General features: G+C 43.8%; 1 protein-coding gene across 1 annotated transcript in view; it reads right to left on the reverse strand.

Moving 5' to 3' along the window:
- Window positions 1-22864, reverse strand: part of LOC121860580 (F-actin-uncapping protein LRRC16A-like) — a 185545-nt gene that overhangs the window by 65022 nt on the left and 97659 nt on the right. The window contains 9 exon segments of the mRNA XM_042357746.1: window positions 16018-16176; window positions 16981-17146; window positions 17322-17459; window positions 18984-19099; window positions 19836-19978; window positions 20225-20293; window positions 20296-20375; window positions 20911-21092; window positions 21560-21697. Coding sequence (XP_042213680.1) covers window positions 16018-16176; window positions 16981-17146; window positions 17322-17459; window positions 18984-19099; window positions 19836-19978; window positions 20225-20293; window positions 20296-20375; window positions 20911-21092; window positions 21560-21697 — 1191 coding nt within the window.

The raw sequence follows: 22864 nt of genomic DNA on the forward strand, positions 1-22864 counted from the left end.
CCCCTACCTAACACTCCACCTGGCCAAACTCCCCCCCCCCATCATAACCTCATCCTCAGTATAAATCCAAAATTTCGTATGAATAAATAAACCAAATTCTTCAGAAAAATTATACATTACAAAATCCATCCGGCTCAATTATGACTGGAATCCTAAAACCCTTATTACATCCGGTTCTAAGTTAGGTTAGGTTAGGTTGACGAGGCTTGATTAATTTGTCTCATTTAACCTTCTAGTCTGGTCACGGATACCTCACGGATATCTCACGGATACCTCACGGATATCTCACGAACACCACACGGATACATTTCAGCAGTAACAGAACACAAGGCTGGTTACATCGTCTTACAGTATCGTTAGACTTTCTTGTCGCGTGATGGAGCATGGTGAGGCAGCGTGATGGAGCATGGTGAGGCAGGAAGTATTTGTGGGTGTTGCCTGGAGAGTGTGTGGTAGTGGCCTGGGTGATGACGAGGCACCAACCTATATCATTCTGAGGCCAGGAGGAAGGGGGAAGGGGTAGAGGAAGGAAGGGGGGAAGAAGGGGTGGAGGAGGTTGGAAGGAGGAAGAACGGGGCAAGAGGAAGAAGGGAGGGAGGGGGGGTAGGAGGAGGAGAGGGACGTAAGAAGGGAATGAATGGAATGGGTGAGGAGGATGGTGTGTGTAAGAGAGAGAGACGAATGTTTAAATTAAATAATCAACACCTCCCCCCCCCTCACCTTTTTCCATCCGCTTAATATTTATTTTTCTACTTCTCTCCCTCCCACCATTTCTGTCATCTCTCTCCACTCTCCTCCTCCTTACCCCTCCCCTACACCCCCCCTACAACCCTCCCCTACACCCCCACCCACAACCTCCAATTACTCCCCCTACAGTCGCTTCTCTTAATAAAGGCTAACCACCCCATTAAACATCTAACTACCAACCACCCTTTCACTTTGTATGGTTAAGTAATTGGTAGGAACTGCAATCCAAGGGTCGTTAATGTAATAAACATTTCACGAATCCTATTAGCTGTTGACGGCAAAACCTTAAAACGCTCGAAAACACAAAATACCCCAGACAGACAGACAGACAGACAGGAGCCGCAGTGTTCATTTAGACATTCATTAGTTCCATTCGTAAAGATACTTTTTGGATTGTGTGGAGGAAGAGGGGAGGAAGAGGGGAGGAAGAGGGGAGGAAGAGGGGAGGAAGAGGGGAGGAAGAGTGGAGGAAGAGTGGAGGAAGAGGGGAGGAAGAGGGGAGGAAGAGTGGAGGAAGAGCGGAGGAAGAGGGGAGGAAGAGGGGAGGAAGAGTGGAGAAAGAGTGGAGGAAGAGTGGAGGAAGATGGGAGGAAGAGGGGAGGAAGAGGGGAGGAAGAGTGGAGAAAGAGGGGAGGAAGAGGGGAGGAAGAGTGGAGGAAGAGTGGAGGAAGATGGGAGGAAGAGTGGAGGAAGAGGGGAGGAAGAGGGGAGGAAGAGTGGAGGAAGAGGGGAGGAAGAGGGGAGGAAGAGCACTGAGTAACAAACACCAAAACAGCCACAAAAATACAAGTGTTTAAGAGGAGGAAGAAGAAGAGGAGGAGGGAGGAGGAGGAGGAAGAAGAAGAGGAGGAGGGGGAGGAAGACCCGAGTGTATGTCAAGTACAGTAGTTGCTTCCTTCATGACTTGCCAACTTGAGCCCTGAAGCAGTGAATACGCAGCCGGTCACACAAGGCATAATGTTTCATGCATTCCTCCTCCTCCTCCCCTACCCATTTTTCTCCTCCTCCCCCTCCACTCTATCCCCCCCCTTCTCTTCTCTCCATCTTCCCACCCCCGCCACACTCTCACCTGCCTCACACCTGTAATAACTACAAGACAATGAACCTGTTGACACATTTCTCCCGCCTCGTGCCACTGTTGTTATTATTCCAACAGCTGATGTTTGTTGACGTTCGCGTAACTCACCAGCTGACTACTTGATCCGAGACGAACGAGAGCCACAGTGGTGTTTACAATGGCCTCCAAACACCCAGTTGTTGTCGAAGGAGTGTTTTTTGTTGATTTTATTCTCTCTCTCGTGTGTGTGTGTGTGTGTGCCCTTGACTTTGTGTGCATGTCAAGTCCGTGAGTGTATGAACAGTTTACGTGTGTTGATGAAGATGAATGTAACAGCAGTGATGACCAGCCACCACGTAACGTTACAGGTAAGCGTCGTCACCGGAACAACACAGTAACCCATCACCGTGACAGCCGTAGAAGGTAACGTGTCGAACCCCGTCACCGTCGCCGTCAGTACCGCTAGTCGCCCGGGACCCACAATTTCCCACACTGACCCGGGACGAACGCTCCAGGGTGTTGCGTCATGGTGGGGGGGGTGTTACTGCCCTGACCCTCACTGTGTGTGTGTGTGTTCCTCTCCACCATCCTAGTGCCTCTCCAACACTAACCATTTCTCACACACTACCCCTCCACACACACACACCAAGATAGCATGAGAACAAAAACCTGACTGACCAATCCTAGCTGAAGAAGACGAGGCCGCCCACAGCTCCTCTTCTTGTAGGTCACGCGAGGACACCTTGTACTCAACCCAAGGTCCCTCCGTCACGTCTGTACCGTTAGGACAAGTCTGTACCCTCACCTAGGACCTTATTTATTCCTCATAGGTGTAGGTGAGGACATGTGTCTACCTGTAGCTTGTATACAGAGACGGCCTTCTTACAGGTGCATCAGGGTCATTACCTCAATTACCTGTCCTGTACCTTGTATCACCCTCAAGGTTCCTCCGCCAGCTGCACCTCAGGGACACAGTGGTCTTCACCTGTGACTACTACTTATCATGAGAGGACCTTCTTCCCTCACCCTCTCAAGGAGACAGACACCAAGGACATATTTCCACCTTCACCTGGCATCTTGTCCAAGGTTCCTCCCGCGGGGGGGATGTCGGGGACGTTCAAGTAACATCTTCCACGACCTTGCTCCCACGACAAGGTCCTTTCCTCTCACTAGCACCACCTCCCCCGTCAGCGCCTTCAGCACTAGCAGCACAGGAGACCCTCACACCTGCTCACTACACCACCTGTAACGCACACGCGACGAACCTCTACACATACATGGCCAATCATACAGACATACACAGTTCTAGACACATACACAGTTTTTAAGAACATATTGTACATCATAAAAACAAACATGCACAGTTAAACGCATACACCCCCCCCCCCCACACACACACACACGGACAGACCTCACCAGTCAACAAGTGTTGACCTGACCACCGTAGGGTCAAGACCTATTTAGGCGCTGCTCCTGCTGAGCAGCTCTCACCCTTGGCCATGTCGGCCCATTCCCCAAGTCCCTCTCCCCGACCCATCCTCACCACCGGGATATCAACATAATCAAAAGTGACATTTCGTTTCGGAAAGAAGTGGAACCAGTGTTGAACAGTTAAGAACAGTGTTTAAGCCAGTGAATTCAGTACTAGACAGTACCAGTGAGAGCCGTGACCCGCCAGTGAGATAAGCACCGCTGGGTACTGACCGCCATCTCCTGACAAGGAGGTGCTAATCAGTCCACTCTGAGAACAACAGTGGGTCGGCTTCACACTTGACTTCGATATAACACAACACCACCCAGTAGGGTGGGGATAGGTCAACAACTCCAAATATGTTGCCTGTATAACAAGTGAACTACCGTGTGTTGAGCACTGTGTCGTGTGTAGGTGTAGGTGCCCGCGAGGCAAGGCCTATACCCTTGTGGTCACGCTCGGCCATGTGGTGAGGGTTTGTTTACACAAACCCCCGTCCTCATAGTGTGCCAAGCTGGTTAGTTCTTTTGAAACTAAAATTGACTTTGATACTGTATCTAACCAGAAAAACAGACATGCTATTAAGAACAAGTGTAGTGTAATAAAAGTGTTTATAAACTGAGAATACTCCTGTTACCTTAGTCCCCCCGACACCACACTCCCTCCGCGGGAGGCCCGCTCATGGCCTCCCCTCACACCGCTAATACGCTGTACAGTAGATGCCAATCTCCTTTGTCCTCTAAGAGGGTTACGCCTCCCAACCACCGCTGACTTCCTAGGAGTGCCAAGCAGTCCTCGGCCCTCTGACGTAGGCATATAAGTCGAGCCCTGTAACTCCACCATGTCTGAGTTGACTGGAGACCCAGCTGCTCGCTTTAACTCTCCTGATGCACTGAGTGAGCCAGGCGACTGTGGTGTTGACCTTGACACCAACGGAGAAGATGGCTTTCAACTAGTTCAGTCCAGGAACAAGCGGAAGGCCGAAAAGGCAGAAAGACTTAGAGACAATCAACTACAACCACAAACCCCCATGAGAGTAAGATTATACTTCCCTGAAGGTACATCACCTGAAGACAAGTATCTCTGGCTGAACGATGCGGAAGACAAACACCCAGAGGCTGAGTTTCAGTTCAGAGTCGGTACACAAGATCATGTTCTGATTAGAAACGACCCAGCAGTCATACAGGATCTCCTCACCAATAGCATAAGGGGAATAACCATGGAACAATCATCCCAACCACCGAGCAAGAAAACCATAATAATCATAGGGCTCGACCAGTACCAGACCCCTACACTACTAGAAGCCCATCCCTACATCAGAAGGACGAAGCGACTCAGGGGCAAGAATGCAGTCATTGCAGACTGGGTTGGCTCGGAAGACCCACCCAAGACCATTCGAGTCCGTGGTGCCTATCGGACTCTGAAGGTAACACTCTATCAGCCCCCTAACCGGAGGTGTTACAACTGTCAGCACTGGGGCCATGTGGCCCGGTTATGCCCCTCGACTAAGCCGTGGTGTGGTCTCTGCTCAAGGCAACATGCAACACAGGTTTGCAGAGATACAGTTGCTCAAGGGGGTGTCATCCAACAGAAGTGTATTAACTGCAAAACAGTTGGAGTTCCTGTATGGCACCCTAACTGTTCTAGAGCTCCTACACCCCTTCAGCGCCCAGACCCGCCACCCAGGCAGGTCTCAAGAAACACTAATGCTGCTAGGGTACTCCCTACGGCCAACCCCTGGCCTGCCCTCCCCACCAAAGCTCCAGGATCATCACCAGCAGTCATCGAAAGATCAGCATGGGGCAACACAGATGTACCGACACAACAGGTAGCTGCCAACACACTCCCTGCACATCGTGAAGAGATCAGTGATTTGAAAAATGAAATTAAAGAACTCAAAGCTCAGTTTACAGCTCTAACTGAAATGTTTGGGAGCCTCTGTGATACACTAAAGGAAAAAAACACCACCAACACAGTGCAGCAACTTCGGAAAAATTACAGTCAAACTGAAGACATTCAGATGTCAGTACCAGATGTGGAAACTCAAGACCCACCAGGAACTAGTGTCCACGCAGAGGAAAATAGTGATACTGGTAACAGTTCTACTGATGCCTCTGTGGACATGGTCAGTGAAGATGAACAAGCACAAACAGAAAATGGTGGTGATGTCGAGTGTAACCAAAGTGTGTTGTTGTCTGCCAATGAAATACAACAATTGTTGAGCCGTACGTGCTCCAGAAATGTTTCCAAAAGGTTAACTGGCCTACTGCCTGCCGAAGGGACAGGCAGCGCAGAAAAGAACAGTATCATACAGTGCCTTTTGCTTCTTTCCAAATACATTTCATAATGGCCAGTGTTAATACCAGACAAAATTCCAAATACATTTCATAATGGCCAGTGTTAATACCAGACAAAGATACAGAGCGGTGAAGGTGATGAGTTGGAACATCTCATCCCTTAGAAAACGATACCCTGACCTACACCACAAAGTTGTGACTGAGGACATCGATATTGTGTGTCTGCAGGAGTGTCTCACACCTAATGGTAAGCCCCCACCCAGTCTGCCCAATTATGTGTATTATGATCCTAGTTCTACTCACACATGTTTGATGTATGTTAAGAAGTCACTCCCGCATGTACCTCTTGTATCCAAAAAGACTACCAACCTTCAGTACCATGGGATCACTATCCACCTGGGCAACTCCACACTCAACGTGCTAAACGCCTATGCTCCCTCAGATCAGCTTCAATACACAGATCTCCCAGACTTTTTACACACTGAGCCCACTGTCCTAATGGGTGACCTGAATACTAGACACAAGAAATTAGGTGACTCCACCACTAACACCAATGGTAGGAGACTTATCTCACTTCTCAGCGCATATGAAGATGTTCAAATTATAGGTAATAATGAACCAACACACATCTATGGCGGGGGTCTAGACAAATGTATTGGCTTTAATCTATCATACACAACTCATAGCTCTGATGTTGTCACTGATCTTATGTCTGACCACAGCCCAATCCAAGCTAGTATACATGTAGCCAATGACACCCCCACTGGTGGTAAACTCAACAGACGTAGAATCACAGTCAAGCAAGAACATGAAAGCCAGTTCATAGACTTCATCCATGACTGGTACAAGGACTACAAGCCTGACAATTACCAAAGTTTCCATGACGATCTGATAGATAGGACTTATGTATACTTCACCAACAATGCCTCCACCAAAAAAAGGAGAAAACGTGGTCAGCATAATGGGAACAGGCAACAGCAGTGCTATAATGACCCTGAGCTGAAAAAACTCAGGGCTAGGGTCAGGAGGGTGGGTAAGGGTTACAGACAATGTAGAACACCTCAAATGTTACAATTGTATCAAGCTTCCCTTGCTGCTGTCAGGGAACGTGTAAACGAACTCAGACAAAATGCATGGGAGACATATGTCAACAGCCTGAACCAACACACATCCCTCAGCAAAGCCTGGAAAGACATAAACATAATCAGAGGTAAAAACAGAAGACACGTCTCCCATCCAAACCCTCTGCAAAAGTCGAATGAGCTAATAACAAAGTGGGCTCATGTGTCGAGCTATGACATGTTACCAGCTGGGACTCGGGGACTCCTTGATGCGAAGTCTGTAGAGAGAAGTAATCTTATTAGCTTTATGCTGGGCAAACAGCACGATGAGTGTGATGTTCCATATACTGAGTGGGAGCTTGACGCCGCCCTCGCCAGGGGTAGGTCTACTTCCCCTGGAGAGGACGGAGTCACCTACAACATCATTAGACTACTAAGGCGCGTGCCAGGCAATCCATTGTTGGTATTGTACAATATGAGTCATGCCGAGGGCCAACTACCCACATCATGGACCAGCAGTATTGTTGTACCAATACCGAAACCAGGACAGCCTGATGCCTTTCGTCCCATATCACTAACCAGCTGCCTGTGTAAAACCTTTGAGAGGATGGTTCTTGGCAGACTCTTATATAGAATCAGAGAACACATGTCTCCTAACATAAATGGCTTCACCCATGGTAAAGGTGTACATAATTGCATCACCACATTCCTAACTGTGCATGGTGATGAAAGGCACAGATACACCACATTTCTTGACCTAAAAGCTGCATTTGATATTGCCAATAGGCAACTGATATTGTACGAACTAGCCAAAATGGATATAGGAGGTAGGCTGTTACACTGGATAAGTGGTTACCTAACCAACAGAAGGGCTGCTGCACTGTTTCAGGGTTACAAAAGTGAAGTTAAAGATATGCAACTTGGTACCCCTCAAGGTGGAGTACTTAGCCCCACTTTGTTCAATGTTCTTATGAATGCATTATTAAATTTAATACCAGACAACCCCAGCAATATCTCAATCAGCTATGCTGATGATATTCTTATACATACTAAAACTCATCGTGAAATGCAAACCACCCTGAACCATGTATACGCAGCCTGTGAACACCTCGGTCTTATTATCTCCACTGAGAAAACTAAGGTGTTCAACAAACAAGCTGGGAACCGCAAACGCGGCCCCGCCAAGTTCAAGATAGGTAACAACACTATTGACTATGTTTCTTCTTTTAAATATCTTGGTGTTTCCGTCCCTTGTACCCTACCTGCCATACAACAGCTAACCCGCCAATGTACTGACAGACTGAGACCTCTTAGAAGTGTAGCGGGGTACAGCCCGCACTATGGTGCTAATATTAGAATTGTTAAAACAATGTACCTAGGCTATATAAGATCTCTGATAGATTACCACGCACCAGCCCTGGTCATTCGTGACGGGAAAGGCGTTGACAAGCTCGAGAAAATGCAAAATAAAGCCCTCAGAATTATCCTAGGATGTCCCATGAGCACTAAAGTACTTAATATGAGGAAAGAACTAGGTATACCCAGTGTTAAAGATAGAATAATTGAAGTCAACCTCATGATAGCCCTGAGGCTTCTGCGTGGTGATCCTGATAACATTGTTTCCTTAAAATTGCTAGAATGTATGAACCATGGGACTACTGAGTCTAAATGGATCCAAACTACAGCTACACATATGAAGATATTTGGACTAGACCACCTGTACAAAGTTGAGACACAACAGCGCTTCCTGCCACCCTGGCGGACAGTTCCCTTCGATATCACAATACCGACGTATCCGCCTAAAAAATTAATTATACAAAGCATTTATCTCCAACACACTGCCAAATTGAGAGCCCTTGAACACATACACACTCTACAGACTGATGATAATATCACACAGACCATCTACACTGATGGATCTCTAAACACCGCCTGTGGGAGGGCTGGAAGTGCTATTGTTGTGACTCAACCTGACGGTAATATAATTGAGAAAGGAGTTAGAATTAACAACTGGGCATCCACTCTACAAACTGAATTAGTTGCCATACTCACAGCTATTAAATTCATTGAAACCACTGTTACTGACAGTCTCATCATCACTGACTCTCTATCCTCACTACTTGCCCTTGGTACCCTCGACTCAGGTTGTCACGATCTTGTCTCTGAAGCCAGACACAAATATGCGTGCCTTGTTGACCGGGGTGTCAGGGTCAAACTGTTGTGGATCCCCTCTCACATAGGCCTCATAAAACATGACAGAGTTGATGCCCTCGCCAAACTCGCGTCTAACAAAGACACCGTTGAATACAATTTGGGTCTGTCAAAAAGAACCCTTAAAACTGTAATTAGGAAAGAACTTATTGATGAGTTTGACGCAAGTAGACAAGTGCAAACAGGCACTAGTCGATCCATAGTTTACCATGATGAGATGTATCAAGTGAAACATGTATATGGAGCAAGTAACAAGATCACTAGATTACAAGATGTTGTAACCGCTAGATTAAGGTTAGGATATAAGTACCTCTGGCAGTATGTTCCTCAAGCAGATGTAAACAAAACTAAATGTAAAGTGTGTGGCCATACATATGGCCACACACTTGAACACTACGTCCTCGACTGTGTGAAGATAGAACCTTTTAGGGACAGGTCCAAGCACACTGTGTGTGAAATGGCACAACACTTCATCTCTAATGGCAAGATAGCCGACATATTAAGATTGTATCCACTTTTTTGCACTCAGTAACTATATCAGTTCTCATGTACAGAACCAAATACGCAATGTGCTTGAATACCTCCCACGTAAATGTGAATAACAAAGTGTGAGGCCAGACATACTGCCTCACACGCCTGTTCTCACGCATTTGTGAATAAGTTACCCTTTATGTATAAAACTAAACAAATAATGTAAATGAAATACTGTGTAACTTTCGGTGCCATAATATCCTGACAACCGGGGTTAATTATTATGACCCTTTGTAAACCCTACTCTGTAATCCTTTTGCGCTACCGCTCACAGGATGAGTGTGGGGTGCACAATAAAGTAGCCGCTGCAAGCGGCAAAATCAAAATCAAATCATTCATCTGACACAGTTTCCATATATCTTTCCTAGAGACTTTAAATAACGCAGTAAATTATTTAATCTTTATCCAGGATAATTAATTCAGGTTATTAAAAGTGTTGTAGTAATAATAGACGATGGATTAAGGTGTTTACGTCATAATACTAGTATAGACGATGTAAGCAAAACAAAAAAGAGGCGGGGAAGAAAAAAAATAGCATCGGATCGCACTTTATGACGTTTATAACTCCACGAAAGCGTAGTGAAATATATATAGTTACAGAGCAGTATTGGTGATTTATGGTTTTACACACACACACACACACACAACTCAATCCTCCTCATAACCCAGAGCAGTATTGGTGATTTATGGTTTTACACACACACACAACTCAATCCTCATCATAACAACATTACAACACCCCCTCGCCCTTTATTTCACAACACCATTACAACACAATCATCTGTTACAATTCAGTATCAACACAGAGCACACCCACAACACACCACCCTCAGCTCAACACACAAGACTAACACACTGAGAAGTTAAAACACACAAGACTAACACACTGAGAAGTTAAAACACACAAGACTAACACTGAGAGGTTTAAACACACAATACTATCATGCTAACCTTAGCTCAAGTAACCTAACCTAACCTTAACAAATAATAACCTCACCTAACCTTAACTATAATAGCCTAACCTAATCTAACATTAACTAACCCATCTTTACCTTAATTAATCTAACGTAACCCATCCTTAACTAGCCTAACCTTACTTCCCTAACCTAAACTAACCCAACCTAAACTAACCAAAGCTAACATAACCTAACACTAACCTAACCTAACCCCCCAGGTAGCGTTAGTGCTTAAATCAGCTGAAATAAGCTGCTGGGGGTCCCTCCCGAGTCCCCACGCCCCCAGCAGGCCAAACAATCTCCCACGGGACTACTACAGGAGGAGGAACACAGCATCCCACCACCGTCACCACCTTCGTCAGGATATCTAATCATGGTATATATTCATTTCTTAAACCACTAACCTGTTTTTCTTTTCCAGGTGTATAAGACAAACGATGGTGGCGCCTCACCAATGATCACCAGCCGTACACACCCACTAGAGCCCCGCGACTGTGTTTTATGACCACCACCCACACGCGCCTTACCACGTACTGTACTATAGAACGGTCACCACGTCACGAAACTTCCACAAACAACACTTCCTTCCCGCGCAGTGTACCATAATAATGAACAGGTGAGCCTCCACGTGCCGCACACCTGGACGTATCAGGTGTTAGATGTCAACAAAGGTGGTGGAGTACAGTAGTGACCAGGACACCTAACACACAGACAGACCAGGAGTGAAGACAACAATCACCCACCACCTTAGTTCACCTCAACCAGCCCAGGTGAATCAATATTACGGAGGTGCAACACACACACACACACACACACACACACACTAAAAGGTCAACCACATTAACACAATCTATTAATAATCACCTTTGACAGAGTAGTATTTTAAACACATATCCTTCCCGCACACATACTCTCCCCCACACACACACCTACATCCCCCTACACATACACATCCCAAACAAACACACATACCCCCATAAACAAATCCCCACCACACACACACACACCGATATCCCTTCCCCCCCCACATACACACAGATACCCCCTCCCCGACAAACAATCCCCTGCACAAACACGTCACAAACAAACAGCAGCCTTAGCCTTCCAAACGCCCATACAGGAAGACAGTTCATGATATCCCCCCAATATACTGTTGTATTAGCCCCTGTCTCTTGGCAATAACAATTATATAAATTTGGGTTAATATATTTAGCTTATATAATCCAATCACCCCACGGTAATTTTCCATAGGCTGTGAGGTGCCATGTGCAGTTCACGTGAGGGGAAATTCTTCTATCAGTAAGCCGACCTTGAGAATGTAGGGTTAGCCCAGTCTCTCCTTCAGAGCCTCCCCTCACAGGCACCAGTCTTCACTCGAGTCTCACGAGAATCGGACGGGTGATCTTACCCAGTCAAGCCGAGACCCCGTCCTTAACTAACACTCACAGCTTACAGTGTTAATTACGGTGCATCTACTAATAGACTGTGACTAATATAGTTTTACCAATAAATGGAGAACAGACCATTTGGGTTTGTAACTTAACCCCTCAACTTATTTATATATAAGCCAGGTTAAGGGAACTCTACCCAAAGCTTATATATAAAGGTGGAGATTCTCCCCCACCCCCAGTTTATTTAACTTTAACGTTAACCTAACTAATCTAACCTATACTAACATAACCTAACTAATCTAACCTATCCTAACATAACCTAACCTGTGGTGTCCCACAGGGGTCTATTGTCACCTACTCTCTTCCTTCTTTTTCTCAATGATTTACTTCACACTACGACTAATTCTATCCATTCTTATGATGATGATTCTACTCTTCACTCTTCTTCACATTTTCCCCTTCCCCCTAATTCTCAAACTAGGCCTGTTTCTAGGGCTGATATCATTACCTCTATCAATGAGGATCTGTGCAGCATCTCCAAATGGGGAGGTAGTAATACAACTCGGTATTTACCAATTACACTTTCCAAATTAGATGATCTCCCACCAATCACATTTCAGGATACAATCATTCTGTCAAATTCTAAAATAGATATGCTAGGCCTCACCATTTCCTCTAATATGTCATGGAAGCCAAACATCAACAACATTGCTAAAGCTGCCTCCCGAAAGTTGGGAATGCTGTACAGATGCCGTAGCTACTTCACTCCTGAACAGTTACTTCAAGTATATACGGGATTCATTCGTTCTAACTTGGAGTACTGTTCTCATATCTGGGGTGGCTCTTCTTCTGTCTAACTGTAGGATAGGGTGGAATCAAAGGCATTTTGTCTTATTGACTCTCCTCCTTTAGTTGATAATCTTCCTTCTCTTTCTCTTCACCGCAATGTTGCTTCACTCTCTCTTTTACAGGTACTTTAACGGGCAATGTTCGGTGGATTTGGCATCCTGTGTACCGCCGGTAAGGCCTTGGGCTCATAACACTCGTCTTGCCCGCGGTGCCTACCTTTTCTCTGTGGACGTCGGTCACACTTTAATAACCTGTTATAGTACACCCTTCTTTCCTCACACAGCCAAACTGTGGAATGCTCTGCCTTCTCCTGTGTTTCCATACTCACACAATCTGTCTCACATCATAAAGCTGGTTCTCCGGTATCTTCGTGGTGTAGATTAATATAATCTTTTTCTTTTCTATTTTTAATTTCTTTTTACCACTTCTTGTAGGGTCGATGACCAGTGCTGTGGGCTATTCCCGTAACACACACACACGCAGTATTACCCCCACTATACGCGTTTTTTACGCGTTTTCACGTTTACGTGGTACCCTGCCGAACACAGAATGCTCACTTTACGTGGTGCGTGTACTCTTTTACGCGGAGAGCGGCTTGTGGTCCTCTCGTGCCGCGCCATTTTTGGATTCAAACCTCCCGCCATCTCTCCCGCCATGTTGGGTAAGCAGCACGAGTAGGTTGCGCAGTGTATGTCTTTGTTGCGTTATCGGTGACATCATATGATGTATCGGACTGTGATTGGGCCAAGCATCCTTACCTCCCTCCCCCGCTAGCTGTGATTGGTTTAATGTACTATGACGTGCCCCGCCGCGGAAGCGTCCAAGCCCCTTGACCTACCCGCGCCAGTTACACCCCTTCAGACTACACCGTGTATATCGGTATCTATTGTTTCATAAGAATGGCTTCCACCGGACCACCACCACCACCACCACCACCACAAAGAAACCTTGCATTACATGGACCCAGCCGCCCTAAGCCAAAGAAGATACGACGTTCCCTAAGCTACGAAATTAAATACAAGATCATCCAAGAGTTGGAGAAAGGAACAAGACAGGTTGATCTCGCGCGCCAGCATGGTGTTAACGAATCTACAATCCGGACAATTAAGAAGGATGCAGCCAAGATAAAGGAGCACATGAACATCACAAAGTCTACAGGTGCTTCTACGATCAAGTATTGCCACAACCAGGTGCTTCTCAAGACGGAGAAATTACTTGTGAGCTACTTGATTCGTCAGGCACAACGGAACATGGTGGTGGACACGCGCTCAGTTAAGGAGTACGCACGTGAACTGTATGCTGCAGTGTCACGTAAGATGGGAATTGCAGAGCCCAAACCCTTCAATGCTTCCTCTGGGTAGTTGCAGAGCTTTAAGAAGAGGAACAAGATCACCAACATTAACATTGGTGGTGAAGAAGCTGGTGCTGACCGTGTTGCGGCTAGGGAATTTCCTCCGTTTTTATGTGAGATTATGGAGGAAGGACAGTACACCGACGACCAGGTGTTTAACATGGACGAATCTGGTCTTTTTTAGAAGAAGCTGCCTTCCAAGACCTTCGTTGTGAAGAATGCCAGCAAGTGTCGGGGCCGGAAGTTGCAGAAGGAGCACATCACCGCCCTGTTTACCACCAATGCCTCCGGTACCTGTAAGCTCAAGTTATCGGTGATCCACACAGCACGCAAGACGCACGCCTACAAGAGCATGGACATGACCAAGCTAAATGTCCACTGGCTGACCGCATGTAAGGCGTGGATGTTCTCTACTCTGTCCCTCTCCTGGTTTGATGACTGTTTCGTTCCCGATGTGAAGAAATTCTGTGAGCAACAGAATGTTCCATTCAAGATTTTGTTGCTGCTTGACAACGCACCAGGACACTCGCCCCTACTGTTAGATCGTCACCCCAACGTAAAAGTGGTCTTCCTTTCTCCCAACACTACGTCATTAATACAGCCCATGGACCAAGAATTGATCTGTAATGTGAAAGCTGCATTCTCTGCAAAGAAGTTAAAGCTCCTGAACGGCTATACCAACACCAAGGATGAGTTGCGTAACCTGGGTGACACCGACAGCAAGAGCGATGACGACGAGGAACAACAGTTGGCAGAGCAAGAAGTACTTGTGAAACATTTTTGGAGAAAATTCAATGTCAAGAAAGCTGTGGACTTCTTGGTGGAGGCATGGGATCAGCTGTCTGTAGCAATGGTTTGTCACACATGGAGACATGTGTTGCAAGGTATTCCAGGCGGGAGGCAGAGTCAATCTGTGACTGGTGAGGTTCAGAGTGTTGCAGTAGCAGTGGACCTTGCCAGAGAAGCTGCGCAGAGTGTTACAGCTGCAGGCTTCTCCGAGACCACCAGCGACGACATCCTGGAGGTGATAAGGGATCCTGATGTGACTGCCGACGAGATGTTAGATGATGATGATGTCAGTGAAGAGGCAGGTGGTGCGTCATCCCAAGAAGAACGCAAGTTATAGCATAGTAATGTAAGGGGTGCCATCGAGTGTGTTGAGAAACTCAAGCTCCTCCTTTCCAACGACCCTGACGATAACCGGTATGAAGTCTTCACTGCCCAGATGTTGCAGACTATGGAGCCCTACATCAAGGTGTATCACGACAACATCAACACCAGCCGTCTAAAACAACCGTCAACTGTAAACAAACTCACATAATTCTCTATAACACCAAATTATCTTGCCCGCTTTACTAAAACTCTTCTGAAACAATAAAAAACTTACCTATTTTCTGTCACTTTTCTATAGTTACCAAAAAATAAACTTACCTGGTTCCTGTAACAATGAAAACATGGCAGCAACAATTTTTGGAACACCAGAAGAATATCCACCCCAGCTTACTCACCTAAGGATTAACCACCCTAATACACTTTAGGGGGGAATGAAGTTAGGTTAAGTTAGATTAGAGGCGTTAACTTAGGGTGGAGATTTTTCAAGCGGTCCACATTTTCTAACATTCAAATATCTTAATACATCAAATTACATATTCAAGGCACAGCTGAGCACCTTACAGTACCTCCATCCATGAAGGAGTCGACTCAGTAAGACTCTTGACCCAAATCAGATCACCTCAAGAGTGGGCACCACAGCTTATTTCACCTGATGATTGAACACCCTAATCCTATCTGGGGGGATTAGGTCGAGTTATATCAGGTTAGGTTAACATTAGGGTGATTAACATTAAGGTGAAATAAGGTGAGGGGGCTACTCTTCAGGTGATCCAAATATTCCTACTTGTTTGAATCACTTCCTGTTGCTCTCTACACTCATCTTCCACTAATCTCCGTTACCATTCCCCCCATTTTAATGTTTCTCTATCCCACTTATCAGCCTCAGACAATAAGTGAGAGAGAATGACAGACAATATCATCATCAATCCATGGAAACACAAGGAAACCCAGGTAGCAGAAACAACCATGGGCTCGGACTTACCTGTTTAGAGCTGTCGGCATCAGTGATGAGTCCCTCAGCCCACTGTAAGGAGTTGGAGCCGCCCAGGTCGCTCCCAGACCGCCGCAGCGTCCGGACAACCTCACCAGTCTGTAGCACCAGTCGGTCTACCTGCTGCTGCGTTGAACTTAATAAGAAGCCCTGGAGTTGGGAGTAAAGAGTGAGAGTTTTTTATTAGCATGAAAAATCACAACTTGAAATACCTGTACTGGGTATCTCAAAAAATTTTAAACACGCCATCTTATTGATTTGCGTGGAGATCGTGTGAATGTTTGTATTACAACAGCAACATTATCCTCACTTGTGGGAGGCCTCACATATCAACAAGTCAGGACATGTTGCTATTGTAATATACAAACATTCACATGATCTCAAAAATCTATAATACAGCATGCATACATTACTCTAAGACACCCAATGCTGTACAGTACAGTACTGTACATGTAAAATTAAGACTGACAAAATAAAACTAACTTACATATATCCATTTATGGAGTGTACTGTATAATCAATAAATCTTGAACCTTGTGAAAAATCAAGGGTCATTTATGTACAGTCACAAACAAAAGTTCCATTGCCTCTACTGCTGCACCATGAATCCCATTACAGTACTACAGTACTGTATTCAGACTTGTGAACCCAAAGCAGTACACACTGATGCATTATTCTGCCAATAAATGCTTTAGATTCATGAGCCTGAATCTTGGAATTCATGGAGCAGCAGGAGAGGCAACAGGACTTTAGTTCACGACTGTACCTCAGGTATGTACGGTATACATGTACTGTATACAGTACTGTACTGTCTATGATTTCACTCACAGTATAAGATATAATGAATGCCTCATAATTTCAACAGCTTACAGTATAAATGTTAAATAAATTTTTTTTATAAATTACCTGAAACATATACCACTGAAAACTAGAGGTAAACACTAGATAACACACCTGTTGTAATCTGAATGCTTGTCCATTGGAGTACTTCATCGGAGAAACATTCCTGTACAGAGTGTCCTGGATTCTACGCATGATGTTCTCAGTTCGCTCCGGTGCTGTCTTCATGCACAACATGGCGTCATGTACAGGAAATGGCATGAACTTTACACTGTAATTACTGAAGACAGAGAAAAAATGTATGAAAACAAAATAAAATATAAACCAAATTCCCTGTAATCAAATGACTGGAGCAACATTTTCAACTTTGACAAACTTGATATTTTACAAAATTTCACTGTAATCCCAAGACTGTTTCAAGATAAAAGTACTGTAATACGATACATAAATCTCACCTTTGTAATGCATAGGCAATATCACTATAGCCTTGTAATGTAACGTTATTCCTATCATAGCTTATATACTGGAGTTTGGAGTTAATCTGGAGAGCTTTGGCAAGAAGTCGTGCACCGCTATCACCCATGTAATTACCACTGGAACAAAAGTTATTTGTTGTCAAACTACTTTCTTATGCTTAAACTACTTACTTACATTCAAACTACTTCCTAATGTTCAAACTACTTCCTGTTGTTCAAACTATTTTATGTTCAAACTACTTTCTTATGTTCAAACTACTTTCTTATGTTCATACTACTTTCTTATGTTCAAACTACTTTCTTATGCTCAAACTACTTTCTTAACAAATAATATAATCCCTAACTAGTTAATATGTCATTGTTTGTATACCTGCACTGTCTATATACTGTACATGTCAAACCTATTGTAAACTTGGAAGTGTCCCTACCAAATAAATATCTATCTATCTAATTAGTATATCTTCCATCTGTCTGTCTCTGTCTGTAACACAATTTCATCAACAGTAAATGACCCAATGAAACTCAAGAGCTTATATGAGGCCCCACGCATTGTCAGGGTAACTTGCACCAAAATTTGAAAGCCAAGAAAGTCACTTTTAAAGTTTTCCAACTTCTAACAAGCAAAACTGTTGTTGTTTTTGAGATGCAGCATTCATTTTGAATGCATTTTGAAGCTAAAGGACTGTACTTGCAGATGGTAGGTAGTGCCTCGTGAAATACAGAAATGTACTAGGTTGTTGCAATGTTGACTTGAAGCAGCAAAATTCCAAACCGCTTAAGGCTTTTATGACTTTAATCGATATCAAAGTGTACAGTAGATCCTGCCACAACAAAAGAGAACTGAGGGAGAGGGAGAGAGGGATTCCTCGCTCATTGGCCGGAGGGGCCGTGACGTAGATAGCAGACGCTCACTGTCATTGGCAGAGACGGAGGAGGAGGCTGTGGGCCGGCCACTGTGATTGGCCGAGATGGGGGAGGAGGCTGGGGCCGCCACTGAGAATGGCCGCCCGCTCCTCACTCACTCACTGACGGGACGAGAGCACCTGACAAAGCGAAAGCCAAGCCCATACTTTCCTGTCCGCCACAAATCGATCTTACACCCCATTTTCAAAGGGCTTTCAACCTTATTTACCATCTAGTAAGGAGATCCTATCCACTACCATCAGATAGAGCTAGGTCGAAAATAGTGCTTTCCAACAAAAAACAGGTTTTGCCCGGAATGGTCTGAGTTACCCTTACGATGAGGGGGCTCTAAAGGATGTCAATTTTCTAAGTGTTAATTAATACACCTAAGGAGAAAAATTTATTAGTATCCTTTGAGTTAACTCAAGGTTCATTTAAGTCTATAAACAAATGAATTACTTGTAATTCAGCTAATTTTTATTCATTATTTATCACCAGTGTCTAAGCTAATTTTCATTCAATATTCATCACCTGCAATCAAGCTAAAGTTTATTTATTGAGACAAATTTTTCACCTATCAAAAATATCTAACTCAGAAGAATGGTTTTGGGGGTAAAAATTGATGAACACATGGCCTCAAAATTCTAACTACAGTCCATACATATCAGTAACTTTGTCTTGGTCACAGCTGATTTATAACACCACACCTAACTAGCACCTGGTAAGAGGACAACTCACCTTATATCTAGACTCTGGAGGCAGTGATTACTACCTAGAGCATTTAGGAGGTTGTGCAGGTCTGTTTTAAGTCGGGAGTCATTTATGGAGAGGGGATCTAGCACACAGTCTTCTTCCTGGAATGTGGGGATATATTTGTAAGCAGTTGTAACACCCTAAACTAACCTAACACATTCACAGGATCACGAAATTGGCTAGACACCATCTATATTTTGGTGATAAACAGATACCTATACTGTACTGTGTTTGGTGTCCTGGAGGTTTTTTGTCATGGTTCAGATAAGAAACATCTTACAGAAATTAGAATTTATCTTTACTTGGTAGCTAAAGATTCCCTATTTCACTCCCACAGGTGCTAAAGTGGAATGCAAAGAACATGTCCCTACAGCTAGCTCCCACTGATGATGACCACCGTCCCTACAGCTAACTCCCACTGATGATGACCACCGTCCCTACAGCTAACTCCCACTGATGATGACCACCGTCCCTACAGCTAACACCCACTGATGACCACCGTCCCTACAGCTAACTCCCACTGATGACCACCTTCCCTACAGTTAACTCCCACTGATGACCACCATCCCTACAGCTAACTCCCACTATTGATGACCACCATCCCTACAGTTAACTCCCACTGATGACCACCGTCCCTACAGCTAACTCCACTGATGACCACCGTCCCTACAGCTAACTCCCACTGATGACCACCTCTCAGTAACTCACTGATGACCACCGTCCCTACAGTTAACTCCTGATCACCCCTACAGCTAACTCCACTGATGACCACCGTCCAGCTAACTTGATGACCACCGTCCTAGCTAACTCCCACTGACGATGACCACCATAACTCACCTGAATCATTTGAACAACCGACTCCATCACGTGGTAAACATGTTTACTCTTGATATTATTGAGGTTGCGGCCAATATTTAATTTTTTAATACTTTTGTTTTTACTAATTGCTGCTACTACAGGACCCAGCTGAGTCTCCAACCCTGTGAGGGATAAATTCACGTGAGATATTAAACTTAAGAAAAAGTAACGAGTTATATTTGTTGTCTGGCATAAAACATGCATCACAAATATGTAAGTAAGCATCATTCTTCAAACTTGTATCAAATTACACTACAGGGAATATATTAAAACAATATATTCAAAAAATATATTTCAGTCACTACAGTATCTTCAAAAACATCCAATATCTAAATATATCTGAAAACAAAACAAATTCTTTCTCTTACCATTATCGGAAATGTCTAGCGCTGACAAACATCGAACGCCGTGGATACAGGACTCTAATATTTGCGCCGGGTGGCACTGAGCTGGTTACTGCTGAGGTCCAGGTCAACTTCTGAGATGTTTTCATTACAGGCTAATCCTAGTAGAACATTCCTACGGATGGAGATAGAGAGGAGGTGGGAGAAGGAAATAAGTTTCATTAGACTGTCATGGAACTTTGAGAAGGCCTGAAATACTGTAGAGAATTAAATAAGTTTATTAGTGTCAATGAGAGACTGAAATACATCTTAAATACAGTAGACAAACTAACCTTGATCAGATAATAAACCCAACTACACAGTCACCATCTTCTACACATATATCATAATGAGCCAAAACTTCCTAAACTTCCATTTGTGTTTAACTTCTCCATTATTTAATAAAGTGGAACAATTTAATGAGTACATATTAACTAGTGTAGATAATTAGCTCAAGTTGGCATTTACTTTATTTCTAATCATGTTACAGTCAGTTAAGGTACCATAACACTGTAACCATATGGGAGTACAACCCTCATCTAACCTAATCTCGCTAATCCACACTAACCTTACCTAACCTAATCTCGCTAATCCACACTAACCTTACCTAACCTAATCGTGATACTGAAGCATAACCTCACTTGAGTGCCTTACTACCACTTGTAACTCACTTGAGAGCATCTGCAGGAAGTTTACACTGACACAGCGTGAGGGTTTTTAGGGCCAAGGTAGATGTAAAATACTGCTTGAAGGACGGCAGCATTTCTCTGCTTTTCTTGCTGCCAAAACTGTTGCGTGATAAAATGAGGTGTGCTAAGCTACTGGTACATCCTCGTAATAATGCACCAAATACCTGCAAGGAAACAATTACCCAGATGAATAAATATTGGTTGCCTTTGAACATTGCACTGAGGAAATAAATGAGTCGGTATCTAATATATCCCTACAGCTGCCTATACTTGAACTGATCAACCAATAAAGTCATTAATCAGAAGACCAACTTCAAAAGCTGATATAAGGATTTAGACTATTACAGAAACTGATGTTATATGCAGCAAAAATTTCAAAATCATAAAGTGACCATAACTAGTAAATGAAGTTTGAAAAATGTCAATTATTAAAGATAGCCAAAATAATTTCATATGATGCTACTGTATTAACCACATTTTGTCTTGATCTATAAAATCTCAAGTTACAGAATGAAAAAAATTTACTGAGGCAGAACAACACACCTAAGAGTAACACAATATACCACCACATACTGTACACTCTATGGTGGTGGTGGCATAAAACCCACTAAGATAGAGACGCCTCACTCACCGCATCAATGGCACACTCGGTAGCTGAAAGGTCGAGCGTCTTGAGGGAGTTAGGTTGTGCTAGGAAGTTATATAAGTTGTTGACGTCATCTCAGGAGTTGCCGGCCAGACTCAGGAATGTTAAAGTTTGACACATATACTGAAACACGAGAGAGAGAGAGAAACAAAATTATAGCACTGGGAAAAAGACAACAGCCCCATTTACAGCTCTGGAATAAAGACAAGACTCAAAATTGTTACACTAGACTTCATTTAAACATTGAAGATGAAGTATAATAGATGAAAGTACTGCTTGTGTGTGTGTGTGTGTGTGTGTGTGTGTGTGTGTGTGTGTGAAGTTGGGTTGTGAGGAGTAACTGAAGTAAACTAGATGACTTGTTGGGGCTAGTTTGTGAGAGATTCCAGGAAGGACTCCACACAAGACCTACCAACAAGAACTGGGATGAATACACCGAAACCTCCATGTAACAGACTACTCTCTCCTTATAACCCATTAGATGAGGGTTTCACATCTAACGGACTCTCTATATAATGGACTTTCCTCTCTATATAGTCCATTAAATAGAGGTTTCACTGTAAATGACAGACTATTCCCTAAATCAGTCTTCTGAATGGTGAGCTCTTGTATGAGAGGAAAAATCAGACCACCTGAAGAATCTATACTTTCTTAGTATATTTCACCTAAAGATTAACCACCCTAATCCTATTTGAGGGAATGAGGTTAGGTTATGTTAATATTAGGTTAGCATTAGGGTGGTTAATCTTTAGGTGAAATAAGCTGGGGTGGAAATTCTTCAGGTGATCCAAAAACTTACACATTGTACCAAGAACTAGACTGTACAGATTAATTTAATATACTGTACTGTACTGTATAGGTTTACAGGAAGTGGTTTATAAAAGTTCAGTGTAGAACTTAAATGAGATAACTAAACATCAAGTTCCCTAAACATATTCATAGTGTAGATGATGATGACGATGATGATGACTACAATAATGAAAATGATGACAAATAATGATGATGATGATGAAGGCAATGATGATGATACTGATGCTAATGATGACAACAATATGATGCCAAAGATGATGATGACAACAATAATGAAAATGATGACAACAATGATGATGATGATGAAGGCAATGATGATGATACTGATGCTAATGATGACAATAATATGATGCCAAAGATGATGATGACAACAAGACAGACAAAATAAAATAAAAGGACCATCCATTTTTTTCCTTCCTCCGCCACCTTACCTCACCCTACCCTACACACTAACAAATAAAAATAAAAATAAAATAAATC

This window comes from Homarus americanus, unplaced genomic scaffold (genome assembly GCF_018991925.1).
Source record: "Homarus americanus isolate GMGI-L3 unplaced genomic scaffold, GMGI_Hamer_2.0 scaffold11150, whole genome shotgun sequence".
NCBI classification, from domain to species: Eukaryota; Metazoa; Arthropoda; class Malacostraca; order Decapoda; family Nephropidae; genus Homarus; species Homarus americanus.